Source organism: Nannizzia gypsea, genomic scaffold (assembly GCF_000150975.2).
Source record: "Nannizzia gypsea CBS 118893 supercont1.3 genomic scaffold, whole genome shotgun sequence".
Classification (NCBI taxonomy): domain Eukaryota; kingdom Fungi; phylum Ascomycota; class Eurotiomycetes; order Onygenales; family Arthrodermataceae; genus Nannizzia; species Nannizzia gypsea.
Window position 1 is genome coordinate 76,893 of NW_003345199.1, and position 27,504 is coordinate 104,396.

The 27,504-nt window shown below is 47.7% G+C and overlaps 11 protein-coding genes across 11 annotated transcripts; 5 read left to right on the top strand and 6 right to left on the bottom strand.

Moving 5' to 3' along the window:
* Nucleotides 1–359: 359 nt before the first annotated feature.
* On the top strand, nt 360–1,519 carry MGYG_03462 (hypothetical protein; the record flags this gene model as incomplete). Its single annotated transcript, XM_003173242.1, has 2 exons — nt 360–418; nt 502–1,519. The coding sequence occupies 2 exons, from the start codon at nt 360–362 to the stop codon at nt 1,517–1,519; spliced, it is 1,077 nt and encodes a 358-aa protein (XP_003173290.1).
* A 262-nt stretch (nt 1,520–1,781) lies between these two features.
* On the bottom strand, nt 1,782–4,026 carry MGYG_03463 (5'-nucleotidase; the record flags this gene model as incomplete). The annotated part of the gene is made up of 4 exons (XM_003173243.1): nt 1,782–3,273; nt 3,331–3,524; nt 3,613–3,823; nt 3,902–4,026. The coding sequence occupies 4 exons, from the start codon at nt 4,024–4,026 to the stop codon at nt 1,782–1,784; spliced, it is 2,022 nt and encodes a 673-aa protein (XP_003173291.1).
* Nucleotides 4,027–5,024: 998 nt separating this feature from the next.
* On the bottom strand, nt 5,025–6,915 carry MGYG_03464 (hypothetical protein; the record flags this gene model as incomplete). Its single annotated transcript, XM_003173244.1, has 5 exons — nt 5,025–5,312; nt 5,368–5,495; nt 5,583–6,531; nt 6,592–6,770; nt 6,831–6,915. 5 exons carry the CDS (start codon nt 6,913–6,915, stop codon nt 5,025–5,027), a joined length of 1,629 nt encoding a protein of 542 aa, XP_003173292.1.
* A 2,331-nt stretch (nt 6,916–9,246) lies between these two features.
* MGYG_03465 (metalloproteinase) lies at nt 9,247–10,418 on the bottom strand (the record flags this gene model as incomplete). Its single annotated transcript, XM_003173245.1, has 2 exons — nt 9,247–10,133; nt 10,190–10,418. The coding sequence occupies 2 exons, from the start codon at nt 10,416–10,418 to the stop codon at nt 9,247–9,249; spliced, it is 1,116 nt and encodes a 371-aa protein (XP_003173293.1).
* Nucleotides 10,419–12,803: 2,385 nt separating this feature from the next.
* On the bottom strand, nt 12,804–14,477 carry MGYG_03466 (leptomycin B resistance protein pmd1; the record flags this gene model as incomplete). The annotated part of the gene is made up of 2 exons (XM_003173246.1): nt 12,804–13,164; nt 13,243–14,477. The coding sequence occupies 2 exons, from the start codon at nt 14,475–14,477 to the stop codon at nt 12,804–12,806; spliced, it is 1,596 nt and encodes a 531-aa protein (XP_003173294.1).
* A 371-nt stretch (nt 14,478–14,848) lies between these two features.
* MGYG_03467 (hypothetical protein) lies at nt 14,849–16,843 on the top strand (the record flags this gene model as incomplete). The annotated part of the gene is made up of 3 exons (XM_003173247.1): nt 14,849–14,897; nt 14,982–15,089; nt 15,204–16,843. 3 exons carry the CDS (start codon nt 14,849–14,851, stop codon nt 16,841–16,843), a joined length of 1,797 nt encoding a protein of 598 aa, XP_003173295.1.
* Nucleotides 16,844–17,304: 461 nt separating this feature from the next.
* Nucleotides 17,305–19,292, bottom strand: MGYG_03468 (hypothetical protein; the record flags this gene model as incomplete). Its single annotated transcript, XM_003173248.1, has 10 exons — nt 17,305–17,522; nt 17,591–17,716; nt 17,778–17,852; nt 17,905–17,968; nt 18,107–18,217; nt 18,287–18,407; nt 18,494–18,561; nt 18,620–18,992; nt 19,071–19,130; nt 19,195–19,292. 10 exons carry the CDS (start codon nt 19,290–19,292, stop codon nt 17,305–17,307), a joined length of 1,314 nt encoding a protein of 437 aa, XP_003173296.1.
* Nucleotides 19,293–19,983: 691 nt separating this feature from the next.
* Nucleotides 19,984–23,225, top strand: MGYG_03469 (hypothetical protein; the record flags this gene model as incomplete). The annotated part of the gene is made up of 3 exons (XM_003173249.1): nt 19,984–21,774; nt 21,933–22,704; nt 22,828–23,225. The coding sequence occupies 3 exons, from the start codon at nt 19,984–19,986 to the stop codon at nt 23,223–23,225; spliced, it is 2,961 nt and encodes a 986-aa protein (XP_003173297.1).
* A 270-nt stretch (nt 23,226–23,495) lies between these two features.
* On the bottom strand, nt 23,496–24,499 carry MGYG_03470 (hypothetical protein; the record flags this gene model as incomplete). Its single annotated transcript, XM_003173250.1, has 3 exons — nt 23,496–24,032; nt 24,105–24,169; nt 24,235–24,499. 3 exons carry the CDS (start codon nt 24,497–24,499, stop codon nt 23,496–23,498), a joined length of 867 nt encoding a protein of 288 aa, XP_003173298.1.
* A 489-nt stretch (nt 24,500–24,988) lies between these two features.
* Nucleotides 24,989–25,516, top strand: MGYG_03471 (deoxyUTP pyrophosphatase; the record flags this gene model as incomplete). The annotated part of the gene is made up of 2 exons (XM_003173251.1): nt 24,989–25,142; nt 25,263–25,516. The coding sequence occupies 2 exons, from the start codon at nt 24,989–24,991 to the stop codon at nt 25,514–25,516; spliced, it is 408 nt and encodes a 135-aa protein (XP_003173299.1).
* Nucleotides 25,517–25,949: 433 nt separating this feature from the next.
* MGYG_03472 (metal dependent phosphohydrolase) lies at nt 25,950–26,990 on the top strand (the record flags this gene model as incomplete). Its single annotated transcript, XM_003173252.1, has 1 exon — nt 25,950–26,990. One exon carries the CDS (start codon nt 25,950–25,952, stop codon nt 26,988–26,990), a length of 1,041 nt encoding a protein of 346 aa, XP_003173300.1.
* Between the last annotated feature and the right edge of the window lie 514 nt (nt 26,991–27,504).

Consider the following 27,504-nt stretch of genomic DNA (forward strand, 5'->3'; position numbering starts at 1 on the left):
GGCAGCTGTCGTTAATGACCTCGTTTTTCTGAGCTTCCTCATCGTTGTTAGCGCTTGATGTCTGTCTTGTATATACGTTGTCTAAAGTACAAACAAACTTTAAGTCTCTATTAATAATGCGGGCTGGCAACGTGTTTTAGTTGCGGTCACGTTTGACGTATATCCAGTTGGCAAATAAAAATGCCCGAATTTTAAACTCATCATGACTGTCTCGATATCAGCCCGCAAACACTCGCCACGTGACGCGCCCTCCGCAACTTTTCTCTTGATGTGAACAACCGATAGCTTCATTGCGAGATTCAAATAAGCAAGCAGCCGCTCCCCTTATTTTTATGAGCTGGATACGTCGAGTTGTTAAAATGGCAGAAGAAACCGGTGCAAAGAGACTAAAGTCGCCCCCCCTGATCGGCACCCACAAGTGAGTTCTCGATAACCCTCTAGGTAGTTAACTAAGGCGCGACCATCTGTCTGAACAAATTACCAACACATGCAACTCTCTAGCGGCCACTTCCATGCCGATGAAGCGCTTGCTGTCTATCTTCTCCGCCTGCTACCAGCCTACTCGACATCCCCCCTCATTCGAACCCGCGATCCGGCTCAATTAGCCACCTGTCACACTGTTGTTGACGTGGGAGGGGTGTACGATCCCTCCCAGAACCGATATGACCACCATCAACGATCTTTTGATACAACATTCCCACAGCACCAGACCAAGCTGTCTTCTGCTGGATTAGTATACATGCACTTTGGTAAAGCAATAGTAGCCCAGCATATGGGGCTCTCCACCGACCACCAGGACGTCAACACTATTTACGAGAAGCTTTACGCAGATTTCATTGAAGCACTTGATGCACACGACAATGGAATATCTGTCTACTGCCCCAAGACCATATCCAATGCGGGCCTAGAGAAACGATTCCGAGACGGCGGAATCAACCTTGGTTCGTTAATTGGTGATATGAATCTCTGTGGGCCAGGTGAGAAACTAGACGAAGACACACTTTTCGCTAGGGCCAGCACTTTCATCGGAGAGACCTTTTCGAGGAAGCTTCATGCCGCCAGTAGCAAATGGTTGCCGGCTCGCGCCACGGTCTCACAGTCTTATCACTCTCGCTTGGAAGTTCACCCTTCGGGAAAGATATTACTTTTAGAGAGTTCGGGAATCCCATGGAAAGAACATTTGTACCGCTTGGAGGAAGAGGCCAGCAATTCAGCTACAGAAAATGTGAATAATGAAGTCTTCTATGTCATATACCCAGAGTCAAAGGCCGAGGATACCAACTGGCGCGTTCAGTGTGTTCCAGTTAGTGAGAGCAGTTTCGAATCCAGAAAAGCACTGCCAGAAACATGGCGTGGTGCGCGGGACTCAGAGCTTGATAAGATTATAGCTAAGGAGATGGAAGAAAAACAGCGAGAAGAGATACCTGAGGGAGCTATTTTTGTCCATGCTAGTGGCTTTATTGGAGGACACAAAAACAAGACAGGGGCTCTTGCGATGGCCTTAGAAGGCCTTAACTAGTAACTATATTTCGACTGGTCTCTTTTTAGCACGGCTGGTATGGAGTATATTATTACTGTCTTAATACAAAAAGCCAGGTCAATATTGCTCATTGAACCAGCAACTTTGCCTTGAATACTCCGTAGTCTTTGGCTAAATCGTTATTTTCATTCCCACGTTTAACCTTAGTGACCTGCACTTTCATATTTCTATAAATTCCGACTGAAACCCGAAAGGTATACTGACTACCGGGCTCTATATATACTCGTTATCTTCTAGAATATCAGTCTACCCGAACAATCCTGCCATCCACCACTGGGGCTATGGCCCGAGTCCATGGCGGCAAATGGTCCTTACCACCCTGTTCGACAGTTTTAACTCGGTTTGGATCAACTCCTATCTTTCTTCGCCACTTCCTGAGTACTTTTCTTGCAACCAGTTCTCTGTGGTCAGCATCGTCCGGGGACAACGCATGGGATGTGACATAATTACGGGGACGGAGAAGTGATTCTGAATGGGAATCAGACTCGGAATCCAGGGGTGTGTCAGTCTCTTTTTGGCTCAGAGCAGTGGCGCCAGGCTTCCGATTTACTAATGAAGCCGCTGTCATGGGGTCGGTCGCTTGGGCAACCCGTGGCTGAGATGCATAACGGAAGCTCGTTTCGGAAGGAGTTCCGGCCGTAGGAGCAGCGCGGCTTGGTGGAGGAGTCAGTTCCTCTGACTCGAGCTTTTTGTGGACATCCATCCAGTGCCGGTCCAGGCTGCGACTGAGGCGATTCCATTTTCCCAGGATCTTGTTACTTAGGAAGTACTGCCGGAGCATAGTGCTGAGCAGAAGGCCATCTTCTTCGGACACAATCTCCTCTGCCTCGCCTCCCTCGCTCTTGGTGAGTAGCGAGGCGAAACCATCCTTCCCTCTAGCCATGTAACCTCTCGTTGAGACAGTGTACAACCTACCATCTTCGAGATCCTCATCGTTCACTTTTGCCCATAAGATACGGGAACCGGGCGATTTAGACATAGAGAAGGCGAATTTGATGTTTGATACCTGCGGGAACCGTCCTTCAAGGGCAGGAAGCTCGCTGACGCCGTTTTCCAGCGCCAAACGAAGAGCTTTGCCCGTAATGCGGATAACTACCACAGGATCTTCAAAAGGGAAACAATTGAGTACGTCTTTCACTCTAAGAATCCCAGGTGGATATATTTGGTCTCCGCGAATGGTCCCGGCAGCCATGATTGCGCAGTCCGCGTTGTGGTAGTATCTCATTAGGTCGCATACAAAGTTTCCTAAATTCGATTCTTGGGTGCGGACGGTAGTGAACCGGCCGTCGAGTGGAGTGATCGTGTATCCGATAGGCTTCTGCAATTTCCCCTTAAGGGCTGATGTGAGCTTATCTACAAGCTTAACAGTCTCTGGGTCTTTGGGCAGGCTGCGCGTAACGTCCCGCCGGGTGATGTTGAAATCCCAACCGGAACCAGACTGCCTTTTCCAAGCTTCGATATAGCTTAGCTGTTTGAAATCGGTTCCGGAACGTAAAACATGCGTAGAGTTGATGAAGCTGTGACTGTAATAATGGTCATGGCCGCCTAAAATGATATCCACCAGGCCAGGGGGAATTTTCTCCGCGAGCTTGTTGTCATTTGGCTCTCTCTGATGGGTGACGGCAATGACTATGTCTGCACCTTGTTTGCGGAGGGCAGGAACTAGCTCATTTGCTGTTTCTGACGCAGACTTGTATATAAGATTTGGAGGTAGGTAGTTGATAGTAGCGAGCCTATCGGTGCCTCATCAGTAGGTTGCTTCTGGCAAGGTGCAAAAGGAACCAACATACCACTCCCTTTCACCCAAGCCAATGACTCCGACCTTTATTCCGTTTGAAGAGACGAGCATGCAGGTCTTCTGGCAATTTGCCATGGGTTCCCCTTCGCCCAGGGCCGGGTCGAGCACATTTGCGAGCAGCCACGGGAATTTGCACTGAGATCTGAGATGCCTGAACTGCGCAATTCCAAAGTCGAGATCATGGTTCTATCCTCCTCCGCTAACCGTTTAGCCATTGTCACCTAGTTGCCATGAGGGACAAAACTAGTTATGGCGGGTATTAGAGGGAACGTACACCGACACAGGCAACATCTGTTCCCACATGGTTAAGAAACGGAACCATGTGCTGACCCTTCGTGATGGTGCTCTCGAGACTCGGGTTGAAAGCATCGCCGGAGAAGAAGGTGAGTATCAAGGGCTGCCCGGAGAAGCTGGGGTCGGATCGATAGTGGTTCACCAAGGTCTGGAACCGCGGGGCGCCGCCGCAGGGCTCTGATGAGGAGGCTCTGGACAAGTTGTCAGTACATTCTTCGCATTCAATAGGTACTCTCAGTAGGAGATATATACAAACTGTATAGACTTACTCGACATGATAGACGTCGTTGTAGTGCAGGAGTCGCAGGTCAGGGGGGCCGCGTCTGCCGCCGTCGAAAATCAAGGTGCCTCCGCTGGCCACCGTCTGTGGCGGCTTACTGGTGTCCACTGGCATCTCCTTTATATACAAGGACTGCCCGCTGGATGGATATATTCGCCGGGTGAGTGAGTTGCCTTGCGCTAACTGTGGTGTAGGTGGCCAGTAGTTTGTAGTTGAGTAGTTGTTTGTAGTTGGTCAAATGTCGCTTTGTATTCCCAATTAGACTATAACTAACTAGTTAACGGTAGTTACCAGCTGGGTACTCCGTAACTAGCTAGCAATTCATTGCAAAGTTCCAGCCCGCCACGTCACTTAACTTAGGTAGTTTAATTGCAAGGTTAATTGGCTGCTAATTACTGTACGCCGTATCTATTTATTTATCAACTGGATGCCAAAAAGGCAACATTATGTAATTTTTTAGTTTATCCTAAGCATCTTCATCCTCTTCCTTTGCTAACGAAACTTAACACACTTTGATTCAATAGTTAGTTAACTAAATTAACTACCATTTGGCTATAGTTAAAGTTAACAAAAAATCCCATGTTAATAGGCGGTAGATAATATCTGATGTTCCTCTGGATGTACTCGGCATTCAAACTTCTTGAGTTATTACACCCAGGTTACCTAGGATGACCGGATGATTCTGTATCTAACCATTAGATCTAAGTAACAATTCGCAAAGCAGGCCCACTTACAAGTCGCGCATAAAATCCTGTGATCGGCGAAGATTCTGTACCCTTTACGGTACGAAAGAATCATCAAAATTGCATCTCTGGCGAAAAAGTTGCCTCGCGGCGGTAGTTTGTATGGATCTGGTTGGAAGAAGTTAGAATACCTGGCTACTCTGAGCTGATGGATGTGAAACTTACTCGGATCCCACTGAGTTCACAATACCTTCGACAGTGTATATCAACCTGGTTTATCACTCCCCCCCCTCTCAATTTTGAAGTCAATCTTTAGATCTGCTCTGCTGTCAAACGGTTCCCCGCATCGCAATAGATTATCTGGAAACGGTCCTGCCTCGCCCAACGTATGGACACGGCGGCCGTCGACTTCCGTGTTATATATAAAATCTATACCGCAAAGCCGGTGGTAATCAAATACCCAGGCAGTGATTTGAATGAGCTTTTGAGATGTGAGCCCCCTAATCCACCGAAAAGGAAAGTGGTCAGAGGTGCATATCTGTGAGCTTCACCAGTGGGATTCCGGAACGACGATTCGTTTAAACACAGGCAAGAGTCAGGGACCTCTGGATACCATTGAGAGGTTTCCCTAAGGCCTAGACGGCTGTCATTGGAAAGTTCCTTATTGATTGCTGGCGAGTCACTGCTGGGAGCACCCAAAGACACCATTTTAAATCCCTTCTTATTATCAGCATGGTAGAGACTAGGGTAGGGCGCATTCTATTTTACTTACATCAAACCCGGCTTTCAAGACGAAGTTACTCGAGAACCTGATGAGCAGCCTTGTTTTTAGAATGCCTTCTGGGTGGCCATGCCATAACCCACCCTCGCCGGGCCCAGATTCAGAGCTCGAGAAGAATACTGCTCAGAAACCCCTAGAGTCAACTGCCAAGTAAATGTAGTATTCTCCCGTAAAGTAACTCCCTTTAGGTTCAGCCAAAGCCTCACTCTGAGGGAAAATGTACCCAAGTCTGACATCTTCTCCACTCTCTTGACAAAATTGCAGCCCCGAAATATGTTTGGTATCATTAAAAGTAACAAATGAAATGTAGATTCTTGTGATATTGCTAGAAATTTGCGCAGTACGAGTCCACAGTGCTCGGCACCCCTGTAAAAAGGAACGACTATGCATTTGTAACACGCCACCTGCATAGTTGTACGCCACGCTATCCGCTGGCGCATCGGCTTCAAAAAATGACCTTGATGGCCGGCCGTCAAGAAGCACCCCGGAGAACGCACAAAGTACTGTTTTTAACCGGAGAAGTATATTACATATGCGTTGTCTATTCCCCAAGTAGGGGTCTGTTTGAAGCCATTTCACTTGCAGGTACAGGGACTTCCAGTCGAACTGTTTTTCACGGTATTGTCGAGCTTCAAAGACGTGATCAAACTCGAATCCTTGTTCAAAACGTGAGGCCCAGAAGGCATTGGGTAGGACTAGAGTAGCAAATACAGCTGAAGATAGTTTCAGACTCAAAACATCATAGGATGGCAAAAGAAGGACGATCTCATGCAAGATTTCAATGGGAAGGGAACTGAAGATGTCTGGGCGGCTAGAGGTGCATTCGTGATCCTTGCATGAGGTTTGACTGCCAGGTAGTTTGGTATTATTTCTGGTGCCATTGCACCTATTGAGTGCCTGCTTTAACGGTGGTATACTCAAAGGGCCAGCAAGGTGCAGTCGCTCGTGGGGAAGTTGCATGCCTGGCGCAATTCTTCCGCTAAGAAGAGGCTCCTCGCCAGGGAAGAGAGGCTCGAGAGTCGCAGAGTATTCAAGCAATCCTCCAAAATCATGGCCCCAGTGTAAAATCCCCAACTTAATCGGAAAGGACCTGCATAGACGATTAAGAGTAGAGATATCGACACGATTCGGGTAATGCAGCTCTTCCAACAGCACCTAGCAGGAAGCGTGAACTGGGAAGCCCTAGGCCCACGATGGGGTATCGGGGGGAGGCACGGCAAGACTGCGGGTGCCAAACCGAGACGTGCACAACTCGATATTTCTCAGAGATGTCCCGTTGAGGTTTGGGCCATCATAGCGCATGGTGGGGCTTACTGGCACCATGTCCGGGAAACGTGGCCTTACGCCCACGCCTGAGAGATGGGGGCTATCCCAATCCTCATCTTGAGTGAAGACTAGTTATATCTATCAGTACGACGCGTCTCTTTACCAATTTTCAATGCTGACTTGCCTACTCGCACGGAACTCGTTTTGCCAAGGGGAGTCATCCGGCCCTACAGCGACCCCACAAATGATGCTGTTGGCCTTGGTGAGAGACATTGTAGAGAGTAATCGTTAAATAAACAAAGAAGGCACAATTATGATTCCTGAGGTCGGAAACTGTCTGTTAACGTTGTTGTCGTTGTTGAGCCTGAGCAGCGCTGGAGCCTAAACCTTAATCTAGTAACATGTTATCAAATATATATAGCTTAGTCAGCCTCTATCTGGTGGAGCTTAAAATGGCAAGCGCCAAGGAAAATGAGGTCATTGGTTGGCCCTGTTAACTACCTAGCTGGCTACTACATAGATTATAGAGGCTAGAGAAAGGCGCTTAGGCGGGAAATTTTACATTTCTCCACGCGTAAATTTCAGCTCCTGAGCGACCCCCAATTACCTGGTTGCGAGCATGGGCTTAACCAACAATGTCAAAGTTAACTGTCCTAATAACTAGGTTGTTCTATCGAGAGAGTTAAGCGCTGGGCGGAACGGGCTAAACCTTCCAACCAACAACAACAACCACCACCACTTAGTCTTCCTCTTCGCCCGATTCAAGGTGCCTTGGTGCATACGCCGCTTTTCCGTTGAATCTACTCTCCTCCCCACACCAGCGCTAAGTGAGACGGTTTCTAACTACGGCTGGATTGTCTACAGGCCCTGCATCGATTATCCGGGCCTGCCGAATAATTTCACGCGTTATACCCATTGGGGGCCGCTACCCACCTGGCACCGCGGAGGCTGCTGTTCAGACTAGTTACATTATTATCATCAATCGCAAGGGGAAAAACCCGGAGCACTTGAAACGCTGCTATTCTATGTTGCTCACCCTCCTGGGGTAGAAGTATATCCCTCTTTAAATATGCCTTCACGTCTCCCTGCCCAGGAGCCCGTGGAAGGGACGGTATATAAACCCCTGTGAAAACTTGTGACCCCGCAAGCTGATGTTTGAATCATATAACTAACTAGTACATGGAAAATGAGCATATGCGGTGGTTCATCGAAAACTCGCTTAGGCCTGAGAAATCTGAGTCAAACAGGGGCGTATGGAACACCATTCTCACTTCTTCCTTCCTACCGTGGAAGGATACTAGATGACCTCACAGTCATCGGGACACGTCAGTAGTCGACTGCGTTGTGACTTCCTTGTTACGCGCAGAATAGTCACCCACAGAACTACGATCTACAAGTTCCTGGTCGTTGAATGCAAAGCAGCCACTGGCCTTGAAACTCAGCCTTCAACCTGGCGGGCGGCTGAGACACAGCTGAGTGACTCTCTTGACATGGTTGGCGAAGCGCCTCCAAGGAGGACATTTCGTGTAATTGTCATGGGCAGGATTCGTGCGTTTTTATGAGTGGATCAAGTCACATGTTACCGCGCAGGGACAACTCGTCTCAATCGACCGGGGTACCGGACGCCCTTTTAATCAACCGCCAGTGCCAAACAGTGACTCGATAGCTGACCTATATACGTGAAAATTACCTCTGAAGTTTTTCCACCTTCCTTTTGGCATAGTAAGTTACTAGAATACTCATCTTAATCGATTTTAGCTGATTTTCCCGTTTACTGTCTCTATTCCTTGTTTCCCCTCCCCCCTGTTGGCCATATACTGTACGGGGTACTTTCATCTGAATTGCTCCTTAATTCATTTCCGCCCCCTCTCTTTCTGCCTTTTCTTTTGTTCTGTCCCATTAATCCCTATTCTATAGTTACATCAATGTCAATAATTTCCATTGCTAACTAAAGCCATATACCTATAATTATAGAACTTTTCTAAATAGTAGGTCAATACTATAAGGTACGGCGGACGATAATTAGCATACGCTCAAAATTCGTTTTTAGTAAGATATGCAAAACATAGAGAGAGGAGATTAATAATAAAGGCTTTGATATTTTGTTTAGTATTCAATTAAATAAAATGCTGTTACATAAGTTTATGATATAGAGAAAAATTAAGCTTATGCTAAATATTGTCTATATATAATGGCTTAGTATTCACTAGTTATGTGACAGATTAATAATTAATAATAATAATTAATAATAACTAACAGACTGCCTATTAGTCTCTATACTTAATTAAATTTTATCCAAAGTTGCCTATAAGGTGCTTATATGCCCAAACTACTGGCTCTGCCGACTTTAACCTTGATTATAATTCGGTATTAAAGTTGCAGTGATAAGTAAGTCCAAAATTCAAATACCCAACCGCCAATAATATTGATGGTTAACTAGTAAATATATACATCTGCTTAGCTAGTCCAAGCAGAGAAATATGTAAAGCGAAGTGTAATAATAAATATATACAGTGGAATTTCTCACTCACGAAAGCCACGTTAGGCAATCGTAAAGCCGGCGGCATATCATTTAGCAGTTGACATAGATAGCTATATATAATGTTAGTTAAGGGTGAATACAAACAGGTTGCTTAACATACCGTTGGCAAAAAGGGCGTAGTTGTCAGCATTCTGGACAGCCTTAGCAGCTGGGAGGGAGATACACTGCTGGTAGCCGTAAGCGTAGTCCTGGCAATGTGGGCTAGCAACGGCTGGGTTGTGGGTGAATTCGTGGAGGGTGGTGGTAGCCTGGTCCTGTGCATGGCACTGCTTGGTGAGCGGAGGCAAGTTGTAATAGATCGGGCAGTTGACAACTAGATTACGGGATGGGAGGGTGTAGGCAAGGACGCGAGGCTTGCAGCCACCCATAGTATCAGAGCAGTAGTAGGTGGTGACACCGGCGTTGGCAGAGCTAGATTCGCGGGCAACAGAGTTGAGGCGGGCAATTACTCTCTGTTTAGCGTTAGCATCATTGGTACGGAAGTACTCCTGGAACTTGCGAGGGTTCTGTGAGGCGGCACGGGAGGCAGCCTGGGCAAGGCGGGCAGAGTTTCCAAGAGCATTCATGGTGGCACGGAGGGTGTTCTGGTTGCAAGAGCCGGAAACAATCTTAGTGCGCTTCTCAAGGGCTCTGGCGTGGATAGACTGCATTTCAGGGGTGAAGTTCATGGCCTGCTCGACGGCGGCAGCCTGAACACCATCAACTTCCATATGGAGCTCGTTAGACTCGTATAGAGCGGTGGATGTGATAGTAGTGCTATGCTCCTCGGCAGTTGGGACGGCACCACTGGCACTGATCACATACTTTCCACCAGCACTGAGATCGTGGGTGGCAGCGATGTCGAAAGTGTGCTCAACGCTTGCCTGGGGGGGAAGGGTAGTAAAGAACTCTTCGGTAAGATCGCTCATGAGGTATCGTGGCATCATTCCAGTGAAAGGAACCTCGACACCTATCCCCATGTTATAATGAGCTTTGAATAGAAAAGCAGGTATAGAGGGGACTAACCGTCCTGGAAGACCATGACTTTGCGGGTAGGATTCTCGTCCATGATGGTGTTAAACTGGAGCATGTTCAAAACGGAGTCGCCCTTGTTGGTAATGGTAGCTTTGACCATCGTGTTTCCAACAGCGGTAAGCTGGACGTCGACAAGAGTTTCGTTCATGGGAGCATGAGGGTAGGCAGCAGCTGGGGCCACCAAGGCACCCAAAGCTGCGAGGACAGCAACAAATTGCATTATGGAAAGCTAGTGAAATAAACGAAGATGGAGGAGGGAGATTGAATCAGATGCCTCTTGTTGGTGTTTTCTATGTGCTTTTTCAACCTTTCTTTCGTCCAGAGAAAGTGCATCCCACATACTATATATAAGTATCACCGGCGACGGATTTTCCCGTAGTTGAGGATAATCTCGGCACAAGAATTATAACTCTAAAAAAATCCAGCCATGACCAGTTTAATCCAGCGGCCCGGGAAGGGGGAGGGTTGGGGACGGAAACCAGCTATAAAACAACTCGACTAGCTCGTTTAACCAGACTCCCAGGGGTAGTTTGGGGTTGAATCGGGCCGGCTACACTGGGCGTTTGAGGGGAGGACAAGCTTCCGAGAGCCGGACAGCATACTCAGCATCTAGATGTGGCAGATGTATATGATACTCTGTGGAGTTCCACCCAAAGGTCAGTCCATGCCTTGACCAGGATCCGCTCTGCCGAGGACGGAAGAAACGGGAAGGTTGAAACAAGCATATGACAGGGACTAAGCGCCTTGGGGCCTGCAGAGGAAGTGGAGGAAGGGGTATTGATGTTCATGATAGTCGATGATGTTTGTGGAAGAAACTAGAGGGTCGGCCCAGCGATCGTTCGCTGATCTCGTTAACTAATTACCTAGTTAGCGACTCGCCAAGCGATCGCCTAGGCGGCAAAGAACAGACGATGTCTTGTCTCGTTATCAAGTCGAGCTAGCAAAAGCCACCCTTTACAATTAGACTCCAACTCATCGACCTTGAAGCTGTCGTTCGATTAAATGTCCCAGGGAATCGCCGGTTCGGCCCCGGCTCGTTAGTTAGCGGGCCCGAGAGTAGGCGAGGCTCACGGAGATGAAGCCTGGGGCCAGGTATTCCAGGGTGGGAGGAACCACATTTGGGGTCATTTTAACTATGTATGCACAGCCAATGGAGCCGAGTCCTGTGGAGAGGGCGGTGCTCGGCCTCTGGCAGAGGGCATATCCCGTGGAGATGCTACAGGTCACTATCGTGCGATAGAGGCAGCAGTGATGAGGAGGTGGGGGTGGGGGTGAACAAAGGAGTATGGGTAGGTATCCAGGTCCTGGTTTCTGGCCTCTTTCGGCTCTCGGTCAGGCCAGTCGGTAGTTAGCCGGTTACAGAGTACGAGGTTCTAGTGTCAAGTGTCAGTCTAGTTGTGTCAGGGTTTAACGGAGAAGCATTTTGTACGGAGTAGGGCTATCCATAACCTTCAAGATGCCCACTGAGTTAGCAAAATACCAGCGATTGTCCATCCATAACGATACTTAAGTACTATCTCTGATTCCATAACTAGCAGATTTGCCTTTAAGTCCGTACAAAAGCTTTAAAGTAGCAACTATACGATCTTCTGTCCTACGGGTCTTCCTTTTTGCCTGTTACTGTAAGAAAATTGAGGGACATCACATCTTACAGATCAGAAAGGTATTCCGCTCTATAACCCACTGTAATCAAATGGTTATTAGTTGTGGTTTCATTATTTATATATAGTTGCAGAGGGTGTGACATTTGATGTAAGGGAGGTAACTATAGGGGGCACACACCTGTATTCTCTCAACAGCTTTTCAGCCGATGAGAACACTACAAAATGGAAGGTACATCGTCATCCTTGCAACACCTAGATATCCTTGTATGACCGCTTGCACTCGAGCCGAAACTCAAGGTCAGTCAATGGCCAATTCCCATGTGCTCCTGTAGAAGATCCAACGATGACCGCTAACCAGCTAATAAGCTGCATCTTCGCCCCTGTGCTGTTTAGGCGAGTTAGCAGTAGGAAAACTACGGATTACATTTCCGGTTCCCGGGGCTCTCAGCTTCTGCATGATGTTTAGTGCAATCTAGATGGAGGTTAGCATTCATTCTGAGGAGTCGACTGGTGTCTGTAATAGAGTAGTATAACTAGTATATCTAAGCAGCTCTTCGGTGGGGGAGGTGGGGACTTATGACCATCAGCCAGTCGAAAGCAGCAGAGGAGCAGGGCGTAGTACTGATCGAAAATCACAGCCGCAGGACTGAGATTCAGGAAGAAGACAAGAATACGGAGTATATGAAGACGAGGAACAAGGTTGAGTAAACTAGTTTGATGTTTCAAAACATGTCACAAAATCGGACGTTTGAAGTTGAAAAAGCTTAAGGCTGAGGCGGAAAATGATATAAACAGCTGACTCATCATGACTTATATAATCAATAAAGAGAAAAATATGCTATTGGATGTAACTCATCGCATTTCTATTGGGTGATTATAAAAGGGGCGTAAATGACTAAGCAGATGGGCAAGCTATGATACATGGTAGCATCGTTTCCTGGCTGCAATGTCCTTCCTCGCTGCTTCACCGTCCTTGTCGCTCCATCAAACGATTCAAATCTCTAGGCCGCGGCATCTCCCAGGTTCTGCATCTGCACCATACGATAATACGCCCCTTTTCTTGCAATCAGCTCGTTGTGTGTTCCAATCTCCTCCATTCCGTTCTCGCCAGCTACAAAAATGACATCTGCATTTCGCACTGTGCTTAGCCGATGCGCAACGGCGATAGTTGTTCGGCCCTGTACCGCTTTGTCCAGCGCTTCCTGGACTATTTTCTCTGCATTCGCGTCGAGCGCCGAAGTCGCTTCGTCCAGAAGCAGAATTTGCGGATTACGAAGCAGGGCGCGAGCAATCGCTATGCGCTGGCGCTGACCGCCGCTAAGGAGCTGACCACGGCTGCCGACGGTGGTCTCAAGCCCATCCCTGAAGACAACTCAGTACTTGCTATTTTTTTTTTTCGTTGCAGGGGCTCGGATGAAGAGCAAGAACAGAGTCACTTACGGTAATGAAAGAATAAAATCACTAATATTAGCGTCGCGACATGCCTCCATCAGCTGCTCGTCAGTGACCTCTGTTCGCAGCCCCATAGTGAGATTGTCACGAATTGTGGTGCTATATAGCACTGAATCCTGCCCTACTAGCGATATAGAGTAACGATACTCGTCTAGGTTGAGCATAGCGATGTTAGCTCCATTCAACGTAATATAACCATCGCTGGGACAGAAGAAGCGCTCAATCAAACTTAAGATTGTGCTTTTACCGCAGCCACTTGGTCCAACAATGGCAGCAAATTGGCCAGGCTGGATGGTAAAGCTTAGGTTGTCAAAGATCTGCCTTTGAGGCCGAGATGGATAATGGAATGACACGCCATGGAACCCAATCACCCCGCTCTTCTCCGACTGTGATGATTTAGTAACCTGATGCTGCTTAAATGGCTCATGGGTTCCGTCTCCAATCAATGGCATAAGTGTGTCGCATGCATTTCTGGCTTTACCAATATCTGGCGCATAGGAAAAGACATAGCCTGCCGATTGTGATCCAGAAATAAGTGCAGCGAAGCAGATGAAAAATTGCAGTAAGTTATACTCGTATGCACCAAGCAAACGCCCCCCATACCAAAAACCTAGCGCTGCACATAAGAAGGCAAACGACTGTGAAGCTGAGTAGTAAACCGATGCTTTGATGATAGGTTGAGTTGACCGTTCAATGTGGCCAACCAATATATCATTGTATTTGGACAAGACATGGTTTTCAAGGCCGAATGCAGCAATTGTACGCGCCTCACTGACTGCTTCTGCAGCGCAGCTTGCAGAACTGATATGCGCTTCTTTCATCTTTGAACTGAATACCCCAAGTGTTTTGACTCGAGCCCACCCGCAGAAGAGAATTATGGGAATAGTGGCACAGCAAACAAGGGCTAGTTTCCATGCAAGGATGTTTGACAGTACTATACCTCCAACCAGCGTGGACAGCATTGTGAATATGCTCCCAAGAACGGCGCCGCTGAGACCCGTCATACTGGTGATTTCGGTCGACAAAAGGTTTGCTAATGAACCCGTCGAATAGCGAGTATGGTCGAAGAAGCTTAACTCCTGACGAAGGAGATTGCGGAAAAGCTGCTCACGACAGCGCCGGATTAGCTTCTCGGAAGCATACGCAAAACATGCACCTTGTGTGAGCCATGCTAGAAAGCCACTGGCGGCAATAACCACATACATCGTCGACCACCATGACATTGTATGAAGAAGATACGATGCTGGGCTAAGGGAGAGTGTGTTGACAGATTTCGCAAAAATGACGGATGATCTTCAGATTTGGGTTAGTCAAGGCAACTGACGTGCAAGGGACGGAGTTGCTCTCTCAGGGCTACTTACGCTGGGACCACACAGCCTGCCTGCCAGTATGCAGCCTAACACGCCGATAATCATATATAGGGCCTCGCGGCGGTTTAAGCGAGCAACATATGCGGAATTTCCCAGAAATGATCTTTTTTGCGGCTGTATCTCAGTCACATCGTTTCCCTTCACTTCAGTGGTTTGCGCGCTCAACTCCGAAATATCTTCCTTGTCAACAATAACCAGGAGACATAGGCACTATTTTCGGCGGGATGAATACTTTACAAGGAGAGATTGTTGCAAAGGTTGGTTGTGTTGAATGTATGATCTAGCTGAGCTCCTTCTGCCGTCGTAATGATCAGATCTAAACCTTTCGTGGATTTAATAAACATATTTCGGTCTTAGATTACTTCAATGCCAGTTACAAGCTACACAATCCTGCTAAACACCAAGTCTGGCAGCTCGCTACTCTAGACTTGAACTTGAAGAAACCCAGCTCCCCAGTCAGCATCAGTCAGCATCAGTCAAGCTAGTGTCCAATTTTCGTTCGATGGCAATACAGATATCAACCTGAGAAACTTCCCCGCCGTTTCAATTTTTTCTCAGGAACTTTACTTCATGTCTCAGACACTCGAGCTCTTTGTTTGGGTTTTATAATTCCATGTGCTGTTGGAAAAATCGCAAGAGCGGACATTGTCAGCTTACGCTTGGTTGATTTGCCAGGTATAAAGTCAGTGAGCACATTTGCTGACCCTGGTCAATCATTTGACTTTGAATCAATCAAACGAACAGCCGGCTCCGATGAGTTTCAGTTCTTCCCTGAGATTTTGAAAGTAGCAGCTGCTGGGTTTACCATCAACCCTGATGTCGACATTGCTACTCTCACCAGTGAGCTCGTTCAGCGCTTGTCAATGGCTTGGATCCTACCATCATCCCATCCAGATCGCCGCCGGACTTTGGCTCTAGTGGATGGTCGTTATGATCCCCATGTGGGGGAGCCTTTGTACTCTGCTGCAAAATCACTTGCTATTGACCTGGTAGTGGTGGAACGACCCGGTCATTGGATTGGCCAAGCACAGTACCGGTCTTGGTATAAAGACCTACTCATCATTGACATGATGGTTGATGAGGGCCTATCGGACCGTATCGTTGAGGCAATTCAGGTCTCAGGACATAAAATAGACGGAATTATTACCAGGTTTGATCCGCGAGCTGCAGCAACGGCGAAAGCTGCGGAGAGACTCGGTATTGCGCTTGCACCAGCAGAGGCCTTCGAGGTTGCCACAGACAAGTTTCGGACAAGTTTACTAGATGGCCATTCAGCTTATAGGGTATCGAGTTTGTATGCAGCAAAGTCCATCATCGATGAAGGTAAAGCTTTCTTCCCACTCATTCTGAAGCCAGTCGCAGGGTTTCTGTCTGAAGGCGTTTTTTTGGTGCAGAATCTCTACGACCTGGAAAATGCAATTCACGCTATCATCACAGTCCGTGGAAATGATGCTTTGATGGAGCCATATTGTGACGGGCTAGAAGTTGATGCCAACTTTGTTCTTGCTGACGGAGAGGTCCTTTTCTTTGAGGCCTCTGATGACTTCCCTACATCAGCTGAAGAAGGGCCCAACGGAACCTTTCTAGAGCAGGCAAATGTCTTGCCATCTAGTCTTCCCCAGCAGGAATTGCAGATAATTGAGAAATCGTTGCACCAGCGGCTCCTGCAACTGGGCTTCAGAGATAGAATCTTTCATTTGGAGGCTCGAATGCAACATTCCACAATGGAATATGTCAAAGTCAATGGCACTCTTGATCTTGAGTACCGTCCTATCCAGTCGTTAGCTTCAAATGGGGCACCTCAGCCAAGTGCTTGGTTAATTGAGATCAACCCTCGGCCACCGGGAATCCAGTCCTTCCAGGCAACTGCCCTCACGTATGGTGTCGACTATATCGGTCTCAGCCTCCTCCTAGCCGTTGGTGATCGAGAGCGAGCTAGGATCCTCGCCCAGCCGTTTTTACAACGACATCAATACTGGAGTCAGATCTTGTTTATTCCAACTCCGAAGGGAGGAATATTCAACTCTGACGATGTATGCGCTGAGCTGAAGCGGCGATGCCCCAATTTGGCTTCGCATATATCAATCTCCTTCTATCATTGGAATAGAGGAGACGTCGTTCCCGATCCGCTAAAGTCAGGCAAATTAACTTGGATTGCATACTATCTAATGAATTCGAGGGTGAGCAGGAGGCATCTCTGGAAGTCTGCGAAAGGGTGAGGATGGAGACGCGTTTCACCATTATTTAAGTTAGCTATAACTAGTTAGTTAACTACTCCGTACCGTTGGTATTCCTATGATTAACTACCTAGGTAAGTACCTAGGTAGTTAGTTTGTGTCACACTAAAAAGCAATGTTAACTAGTTCAATCGTATCTACCAATTTCACTCTAAACTCTGCACTATTTGACTCTACCTTCTATCTAGCTAACTTTGAATACTCTACCAGGTAAACTATGGTTGGTTCAACCACATCAAATGCGTTTAAGGTTAAATGAGCCTTGGCTTGTAACTAATTTGTGGCTAACGAACTAACTTACTGAGCGTTGAGGCGGAATCGGACGCGGCCCGAGCCGCCGCTAGTTAACCAGTGAGTTTAAATGACTTCCAATACTTAGTTACACTGGAACTTCAGCCGCAACTTTGCTCCCCAACAAGAATTCCACGTTTTCTCTTAATAGTTCAAAAATTATGACTCTTAGACAGTCGCGCACATGCCGCTGCAAAATCAACATCAGGATCAAAATTTGTTAACCATGAGGTACCCTTTACCTTTTCCCTTCTCTCATCTTCCTGCGTTGCTTCGTCTTTCATCATGCCGCTGTAACTCAGGTCCTCCCTCTCCAGTAATCTGAATACCTTTCGTAGGTGGGAGCGTCGTGCTTCATCATACAAATCCACTAGTTAGTGGGCATAATTAGTTTTAATTAGTTACCGTCTCAGTGATTCGACCAATTGTGAGACTTACAAGCAAACCTGACAGTTTTTGGGGACCACCGCTTAGCCACAGTATGAGCGTAGCTAAGTGAAAGGCCAAGTGTTTTTGAGTCCTCAAATGCAAAGCTGCATCCAGCACCCAATGCTGCACCCGTAGCTATATCCATGTAATAACATCAGCTGGATGGCTTTATGTTGGAGAGAGTATAACAACGTACGATGAGCCGAGTCGCCGACAAAACAAACACTTCCTTGGGTTATCAAAGACTCTAGCCAAATTTCCCGCGAAATTGCTAGTTAACTCATTAGCAAGTATTACTATATTTTTTTACTGTGAAGACTCACGGAAGACGCCCATATTCTTAGAATGGTCGAGAACTTGGAGGTAACTACTTGGTCCTAACAAGCGCTTAATAGTGGAATATCTACGGGAAATGTATAAGGTATGTATTAACTAACGACTTAGACAATGGGAAGCTAATGCTTGTACTAGTACTGGAATCCCTTTATCCCAGTCCTTCCTTCACTCAAGGCAATGGTAACTTACACCTTCTAGCCCCTGCTCCTTCAGCCCAGCCTCAGCATCCAGCCTCGTTAGGGTCAGTTGGTAAGCATAGGATAAGACCCGCGCGATTCTGGCCCTAGATGACCCCATCAACTTAGTTATTAGAAAATTACTTACAGTGAAGTGGGTAATTTTTTAGCTGGTGATATAGTTAATAGTTACCATATCGCCAACAAATGCTAGCATATCACCATTGATGAAATGGGTCACACCATCGGATAAATTTGGGATAGCCGCTATCAAATCTGCTTTGTCAAACGTTTCGATATACTGAAGACAGGGGCTATGAACAACTAACAAGTTAGTAACTATAATAATTCGCGCACAGCTTAAGAACCCGCCACGGATCTTGATCAAAAACAAACTTACAGATGCCTTGGTTTGATATCGGGATAAATCTTTGCACGAAGTTTCTTCATGTGATCAATTATGCGCAACTAATCAGCCCCGGAATCATCACTGGTTTAGTTAACAATATGAGCTGGAAGACCTTACAGAATTTATTCCGTCAGAAACAATCAACAGATCAGCCTCAACTGGGCCGTTATCCTCAAAGAGCACCGTTACTTTGCCATCGTGCACAGAAAAGTCGACGGCCTTCATTCCCATATGGATCTGCTCCCTCGGAATTTCATCAAGGAGAATCCGATGCACGTCTTGACGAACAGTGTTGGCCGTGGCCCGCAGCCTTTGCTTCTCTGTTTTGGTAAGACTGTCTGGCACCGGCTCTGGTTGGAAAAGTATTTCACCGGTTCTCCAATGCCTCTTGACAGGCTTTCCATATGTGCGGGCACAAATGGATTCCACACTGTCTTCACCACAAATTTGTTCCAGGAGATTTTGTGCTGTAGGTGTCAAGCCCAGCCACCTAGTAATGGTTGATTGCTTAGTTTTATGGACAGTAACCGCTGAGGCCAGGAGTGAGATGTGATGTGTCAAGACTTACGCCCCAATTTTCCTATGCACCTTGGATCTCTCATATAGCTGTACTTCAATATTCGGGACGCTGCCGTAACTAATCAGCTTGCCAATAATAGTAACTAGTGATAGAGAGACAATAAGAGACATACGACTTCAAGAAAAATGCAGCAGCCGCACCAGCCAGGCCAACACCAACAATTGCAATTTTCAGCGTATGATTCCGGCTGAAATCGCCTCCCGGTTCCATCATTTGGGATTGCTTTAGGAATTTGCTGGCTGTGGCGGTTATGCGCCGTAGTTAGTAACTATTAGATTTGTCTTCCCGATCAACTGCCCAATATGAATGCTGTCAATCTTCTTGATAGATGTTCTATGTGGCAGGTTGTTTCATCGTGATATAATAAACACGTTACTTTCTACACGGGGAGCTATATCGCTATGCGTCCTGGTTATTGCCGTAGAGTTATATTGCATAACTAGTTAGTGGTAGAGGAAGTACCACATGGTTAACAAGTAGCTTTGAAGCAGTGTAATTTGGACACTGCATGGCCCTGGTAACCAACTGGTTGATAGTAAACTGGACATTTGTCCAGCCCATGTACTCCGTAATACTAGATTCCAACTCCGTACATAGTTGTGGAATTGGCGCAGATGTGTTGGCTCACGAATTACCTTGCATGCAGCTCTAGTTACCCTGCATACGGTGACGCCTTATATTGCATAACTGCTCTAGACTAACAAGCGACGGCTTTTAATTCTGTTAATTGGTTGAACGGACGAGCTAGCTAATCGTAGGAGCTTGATCGTTTCAATTTAATCGATTATAGAGTGTCCTCTATAAGCAGCTAGTTGATTTATAAATTCTCGTCGTTGGGTTAAGCTAAAACCTGCACATGAGCTTCTCCTATTGAATCATAATCAGCTTATACCTTCACAAGATGGCCCTCGAGATACACCAACGACCAGAAGCAGCCAATGGCCGAACTATCTCTGAGCCGTGCTTGGCAAAGTTGGCCCTTCAGATCGCAGCTAGTCACACTTGGAACAAGGAAACGCCGCGAGAACACCTCTATACTGTCCACGAACTTATCAAGGAGCGTACCTTACGGCAGCCACTAGCGGATGCAGTCAACTCCTGGGATGGCAACTTGACCTACCGGGAGTTAGACGAACTTTCTGATTCGCTGGTTCCTAAACTCCACAAAGCGACGGTCAAGGCAGGGACGGTCGTGCCGATGTGTTTCGAGAAATCCAAGTGGACGATTGTGGCTATTCTGGCAGTAATGAAAATTGGTGCGGCCTTTCTCTTGCTTGACCCGTCGCATCCAGCTGCTCGGCTTGAATATATGATCAAAACTGTCAATGCGAGTGTTGTACTCTCTTCACCCCAGCATTCTCAACATGAAGCATTGAAGGAGCTCAGAGGCATCGTCGTTGATGAGTCGAGCATTGATATCGCAAACAGACATGGTTCAGACGGGAGTTACCCCAAAGGAGATGCTCGTGCAGCGCTGTATGTCATGTTCACCTCCGGCACAACGGATGCCCCAAAGGGCTTCACCATAGAGCACCGGGCGTTTTGCTCAAGTGCGTTAGCACGAGCGAGCATCATTCAGCGTGATGAAAGGTCGCGTGTTTTCCAGTTTGCAGCCTTCACATTTGACCCTTGCATGGAAGACATGTTAACAACGCTAATGGTCGGCGGTTGCATATGCATACCAAACGAGAATCAGAGAATTAACGACCTTGCGAAGTGCATCAGAGACTTAGACGCCAATTTTCTCAATGTTACACCTGGAGTTTCGGATCTTTTAGAACCTCAAGAGGTACCCGGTTTGAAGATTCTCCTCTTGTCGGGGGAGTCAATGAAAGCACGTCACATCGAAAAATGGTCTCCTCATTTGCAGCTAATCAATGGCTACGATCCGAGCGAATGCTGTCTCAAATGTGCGATAAACCCTGGGATGGTTCCCGGTATGAAGCCAACTAATATCGGTTTCCCCGTTGGCAGCTCGCTTTGGGTCGTCAATCCATCGAACATTGAAGATATTTTGCCAGTCGGAGAAGAAGGGGAGTTGTTGATAGAAGGTCCCACGCTAGCCAGAGGATACCTCCAGGATAATGCGACGAAATCGTTTGTGGAAGCACCGTCTTGGCTGAAGTTGTTTCGTAATGATCCAGCGGCACGAATCTATAAGACTGGTGATTTGGCGATGTACCGGGAGGATGGAAGCATCGATTTCATCGGCCGAAGGGATACTCAGGCAAAGATCAATGGACAACGCATCGAGTTTGGTGAAATCGAGTCTTTGATATCGAAAGTTACCAGCCAGGAATACCAAGCTATTGTGGAATTCATTCCTCTGAAGGACGAAGAACGACCGACCTTGGTTGCGTCTGTATATCACGCTGAAGCACCGAAAAGCACAGGTGCCCGATCGATAAGGGGTAATTATGTTGGCCGGTTCACACCAGAATTTGCCGAATTGGCAGCAAACTTGTCACGAGAGCTTGCGGCCTGGCTTCCTCGCTATATGATTCCTTCTCTCTTTCTCCCAATTCAAGCTGCCCCTCTGACGGTTCATGGGAAGACAGATCGTAGAGTCTTAAAATGTGAGCTTTTGCAGATTGAGAGGAAGTTAATCATTCCTGCCACACAAGGCGCAGACGATGCAGCCGAGGATTGCCTTGATCCTCAAGAGTGGACATTGCTACAATTATGGGATGGGGTCTTGGGGAATGCGCTTCAAAACAAAGAAGGGACTTGAATTTCTTCAAGCGCGGTGGTGATTCATTTGCAGCAATTAGACTAGTGGCCGCAGCGCGTCAATCCAATTTGCACATCACAGTAGCAGATATTTTCCAATACCCATGTTTATCTGACCAGGCAGTGGTAGCAACTCCATTTAAGAGCAAGCACGGAGCAGATTCAATTGCGCAATTCTCATTGTTGGATGGAGGAGAATTGAAGGGTGTATTGAACATAGCATTGGAACAAGCATCTCTCACTAGCTCAGAAATCGAGGATATTTACCCTTGCACCCCTCTCCAATCTTACTGGGCTGAGTACGCCTTGGCTCACCCTGGTGAGCTCCAGGCACTGTGGATTTATTCTGTCCCGCCAAAAATTGAGATAACCAAGCTACAAAACGCCTGGGAGAAAGTCATGGCGGAGATTCCAACTCTTGGGGCAAGGGTGATCAAATTACCAGGTAGGAGATTCATTCAGGTGATCTCCAACGACAAGCGAGTATGCGAAAAATGGACGTCACTTCAGGGCTTCATGGAGAACAAAACGCCATTGGGTTTTCGTCTCGGGCAGCCCCTTACTAGTGCTGCAGTTATCCTAGACTGTGATTCGAATCAACAATATTTTGGTGTAATCTCGCACCATTCAGCATGGGACGGGTGGTCCAAGAAGCTCCTGTTTGCGCGTCTGGGAGAGATATATCTAGCACCAGAATCGCCGTCCCCTGAGTGGACACCGTTTACCCGTTTGATTGAGCAGATCCAAACCACAAGTACTGATAGGTATCATGAGTTCTGGAAAACAGAGCTGTCCGGGGTAACTCAAACGGCTCTCTTTTTCCGGAAGCAAGTCGACGAGCCCGCAAGAGCTAAATCGTACAGTTTTGAAATCTCCTTCCCGGCGACAGATCGTATGAACTCAATCACCTTGTCCACTATCGTCCAGGCAGCTTGGGCTCTTGCGATCCATCAGGAATCAGCGTCGAACGCCGTCATCTTGACTGTTCTTTAATCTGGACGTGAATTCCTACTAGTAGGAATCGAGGACATAGTTGCGCCGACGGCTGCTCAGGTTCCCCTCCGAATACTTATCAAGAAGGAGCAGGCAGTCACCAGTTGGCTTGAAGGTATTCAGAATCAGCTCGTCAAAAGCATCCCGTATATGCATGCTGATTGGGATATCTTCCGCTCACAGTTGGGTGAGGATGTACATCAGGCGTGGGAATCATCGCCTCTCCTTGTCATACATCCGGTGGCAAGTCGCAAGGTGGATGAAGACTGTTTGCCCTTGGGGATGAAGCAGGTTGAGCGGCTGTTCGCACGTAAAATCCCATTCACTGTTGAGTGTTATGTGAGCTCTGAGACTATTAAGACGGATATATTCTATGATGAAACAATCTTTAGTCCGTCTGTGGTGTCGGCCCTATGTTAGCAGTTTGAATCGTTCTTCCGAAGTATTTTGGTTCATGGCGACAGTGCCGTGGGCAGGCTGTTGAGTTAGTAGCCAGCCTGATGATTAAGTCAAGATTCCTGCCATGAATAACTTTGAGTAACTAATATCAATATAGATTAACCCAGTTTATCATCTAAAACATTATTAGTCCATATGAGTACATACATACGAATGGACCCTGAATTGTCCGTCTAAGCCATCACCGTCGTTGTCATCTCGTCGTCATCAACGTCATAGTAAGAAAGGAAATCATAACATAATGGCACAGGCCAGTACAACCACCGGCGCAATCAAAGAGCGTCCCAACTGCACCGTCTGGCTGCCAGCATTTGGTGGTGCAGTTGGGTTTTTCCCTGGCGCGGTCACGGTGACAGTGGCCGGCCCAGCCGTTGTGCCCGGTACGACAGTTTCCTGGACGGTGGTACCAGGGACGATGACGCCTTCACTGTTCGTGCTGGCAGGGATGGTAGTGGCCGGGATCGTCGAGGCAGCGCGAGTTGTGCCTTGACTGACGGTGACGCTGGGGGTATACGTAGCCGCGCCTCCAAGCTCGCTCCCTGGGATTGCCGTGCCAACTCCCTTGCTGGTGAACTGGGTAGGGATCGGGAGTGTGCTGAGGTTTGGGCTGGGGTTTCCTTCACCGTAGAGGTTGCCCTTCTCGCCGTTGGAGCGTGTATAGTTGCCCATGATCAGGTTGACCGAGTCGCCGTTTGCCAGGTGGTATTCGCCCGTCGTCACGCTGCCGTAGGATCCGTCCGCAAAGTAGTAGTTGGTGGTAAATCGGTCCTACAGATGGATATCAGTATGTCTATTTTTCGTAGATAACTGCCCAATATGAGTATCGTAGCGCGAGCTCACCCAGCAGAATGATATCTTGACCCCCTTCAGCAGCAGGCATCGTATACCGGTCGACGGCTCCATGCCTTTTCCCACAGGTCAGTCAGTCGCAAGCATAAAAAGTGAATATAATAATATGAAGAGGACTCACAGCAGAGATTCGCCTGGTCGTTATCTCGCGCAAAGACGCCGTGTCTCTCGTTCAGCGACCTCCTCTCCGGCCGTGACCCCGACCCAGGGCCGTTCGCCGAGTTGACCACGTCCGCGTAGAGACCTATCATGTCTGGGCCGATGGAGGGAGGGCTTCCTGAGCCCGCGCCCTGGGCCTCGCATGGCACGTATCCGCGGTTGCATGTAGCTGCTGAGAGCGGCGCAGCAGTCGCCAGCCAGACGAGCAGAGACGGCGAGAAACGCATATTCAACTAGTCACAGGCGGGTTTTGGTTGCTTAACCGGTTGTTTATTTGTTCTGTAGCGACTGACTGGAGCTGGTGTTTCGTGGTTATTATTGTATCTTATATCGCCGTGTCTCTTCCCCTCACTCCCACGGTCCGATAGTTATATAATAAAGACAAGGGAAAAGTCTTTGAAGAGCAGCCGAGGGGCCTTTGGGCCTTTCGAGTGCTATTTATATATTCATGTCTAAGACACAAGCACGAAGCGCCACAGGGATGCGGACAGGTGCGTCGTTAGTCGAATATTTATTTATTTAGCTAGGTAGGTTCCGATGGTTATCGCGGTACACCCGTCCTTCGCAGAAGCTATGTGATGGAAAGCAACAAAATCCAGCACCGGGGCCACGACGGGTTTTGTATTAATATCCTCCAGTTGTGATTGTCATCACTATTTGGGGTGTTGAGTTCGCTGACTTTGGGGCACTAGCAAAAGCACGAAGCTAGGATAGTTATGATTCTCAGCGGATGCGAAGTCGTTTCCCGCCAGTTGGTGCGCAACCTGCAGCAAGTCATCCAGCAGCAACAGCCATGCGGTGTCGACCTCACTCTACGCCAAATTTCCAATTGGGCTTCAGCGGCCACGATTGACGACGATAATAGTAATCGTGAGGCGGCCAAAACTTCTTGCCTAGTTACCATTTGACAACGCCAGCCACACGATTAACTAGTTATTTAACTACACTCCAGCCAAAGGCCTAACTACCTGGTCGATTTCAATGAAACAGTTCAAAATCCGCAAAATTGCATAGCAAGCGTCTTTCCTAGGTCGTCCCTATGGCGGCCAGGAGTTAGTATCAATGCCGGCGTGGTCGATGCTGGATATGAAGGTGCAGTGGGGGCTTTGCTGGTAGTGATGAACCCCAATGGAATTGTTCTTCATACAAACGCCAAGCTCGCGCAGATTGTATTCGAGGAAATGGGATACAATACAGCGGCGTCTACCAGTTCTCAACAAGTAGCGTTGGACGCGACGGGGTAAAAATATATACTCAGAGGATTGCCTGGCCCTGCAACCAGAAAAGGGAAGTATTTCTCCAAGAGAACAGCATACGAAAGCACCAAAGCAAGCAATGACTACTCCGGGTTAAAGCATGGATGAGTCGTGGATGTCCCCAAACGATCCGTACTTGGGCAAACAGTCGACAGCAGCGTCCGCTAGATCGTCACAATTCCATATCCACAGTCCCCATGTACCGGTAGATCCTGTAACTTCCAGAAAATGCCCATCCATCCCGCCAACACACCATCCGAATAGTCAAATCCCGCCCCTGCACTGTATAAAACAGGCGCATTACGAAAGCGATATATAAGCCTTTGAAGCCAGAGTACTGCTTCCTCGACCGCGCACATAATTTTCCCAGTCATCCTGCTTCGGTTGCTTCTGTTAATACATAGTTATTGGTCCAACAGAGATGTCATCTCCTACCAATGTCGGCGTCCTCCAAACACACCAACTCATCGATAATCATAGCATCTTGATCCGAGATGAAATTTACGGAGAGGAACTGGTCCATGAGCCAGTTCTCGTAGAGCTTCTTCAAAGCTCGGAGGTGCAGCGACTGCAAGGCATCTACCAGCATGGAGTCACTGGGTTCTTGGGCCTCACACCGGGAGTCACACGGCTCGAACATTCGGTCGGTGCATTTATACTCGTGCGAAGAGTTGGTGCCACGATTGAAGAACAAGTCGCCGCTCTTCTCCATGACATCTCTCATACCAACCTCAGTCACGTCATCGATTATGCTCTCTCCAAGCCTGGAGAAGGAAGCTATCACGAGGTATACAAGACACGATATCTTAAGACGACGCGGCTGCCGGATACCCTCGCCAGACACGGGATCAACCAGAAGGTCTTCGAAGAAGAACTGTTCCCTTTAGTAGAGATGCCATCGCCTCAACTGTGTGCTGATCGCCTAGACTATGCTTTACGCGACGCCGTCAGCTTCGGAAAGCTTGCCATAGAAGAAGCTAGAAGGGTTGTCGGCTCACTGAAGGTGTTTCCTAGTGCTACAGCGACCCGCCGTCTGCTAGTTCTAGACGAACCCCATGTAGCGCTGATTCTTTCTCGAGCATACATCACTACCGACAAAGATGTCTGGTCAAGTCCAGCCCACATCGACATGTGTCAGCGGACGGGCCGGGTGATAGGCGAACTGGTAGAGGCAGGGTATATGGATGATAAGGTATTGTGGCGAGTGTCCGACGCAGAATTTTGGACCCTGCTTCGTCAAACAGCGAATCCTGAGCAGCTTCGCGCTATAGAGAGACTAGAAGAGGAAGGGATTCCAGAGGACAACGGACTCCGACTGCCACGTTGTGCTAAAATTCGTACTCTCGATCCAGATGTTTGGCAAGGAGGAGAAAAGCAACCCGCACCGTTGTCGATAGTACTGCCAATATGGGGATCAGAGCGACAGCAGTACATTCTCAGTCGTAATCAGAATCGACAATGACTATTGACCTCCGTTACCTTCTACAATCTTTCTAATCTAGCGGTCAGAAGTCCATTTCATACTACGTATAATTGAATGTGATGCCAAAAATTGGACATTCTATATATCGATATGTAGATGTAAAGTTCCCTTTAATACCGCCCCCATCAGTTGTGGTATGGGGTTAACTATATCCCCTAACCCTATAGAAGCCTGTTATAATACTACCTAAGTTACAGCCAATGGTCGTCACCTACCGTATTTATATAGCAGTTACCTGGGTATGTAGCTAGGTAGTGATCGAGCGGCCTGAAGCAGCTGTTTACCGGCCTTTCTTGCCGCGAGGAAGCCTCTATTTATGTCGAAGTAACAACACCTGAACAAAAATTCAACTCTCTCTCTAGCTACTCATATGCGACATGCGACAAACCAGGGATAAACTACGTCGGTCAACTAGTTAATTATCTCGCATCAAGCCTTGTATGCAGGTCGTGGCCGATGCTTCGAGTTCATTGACTACTCCGTAGTTATCAGG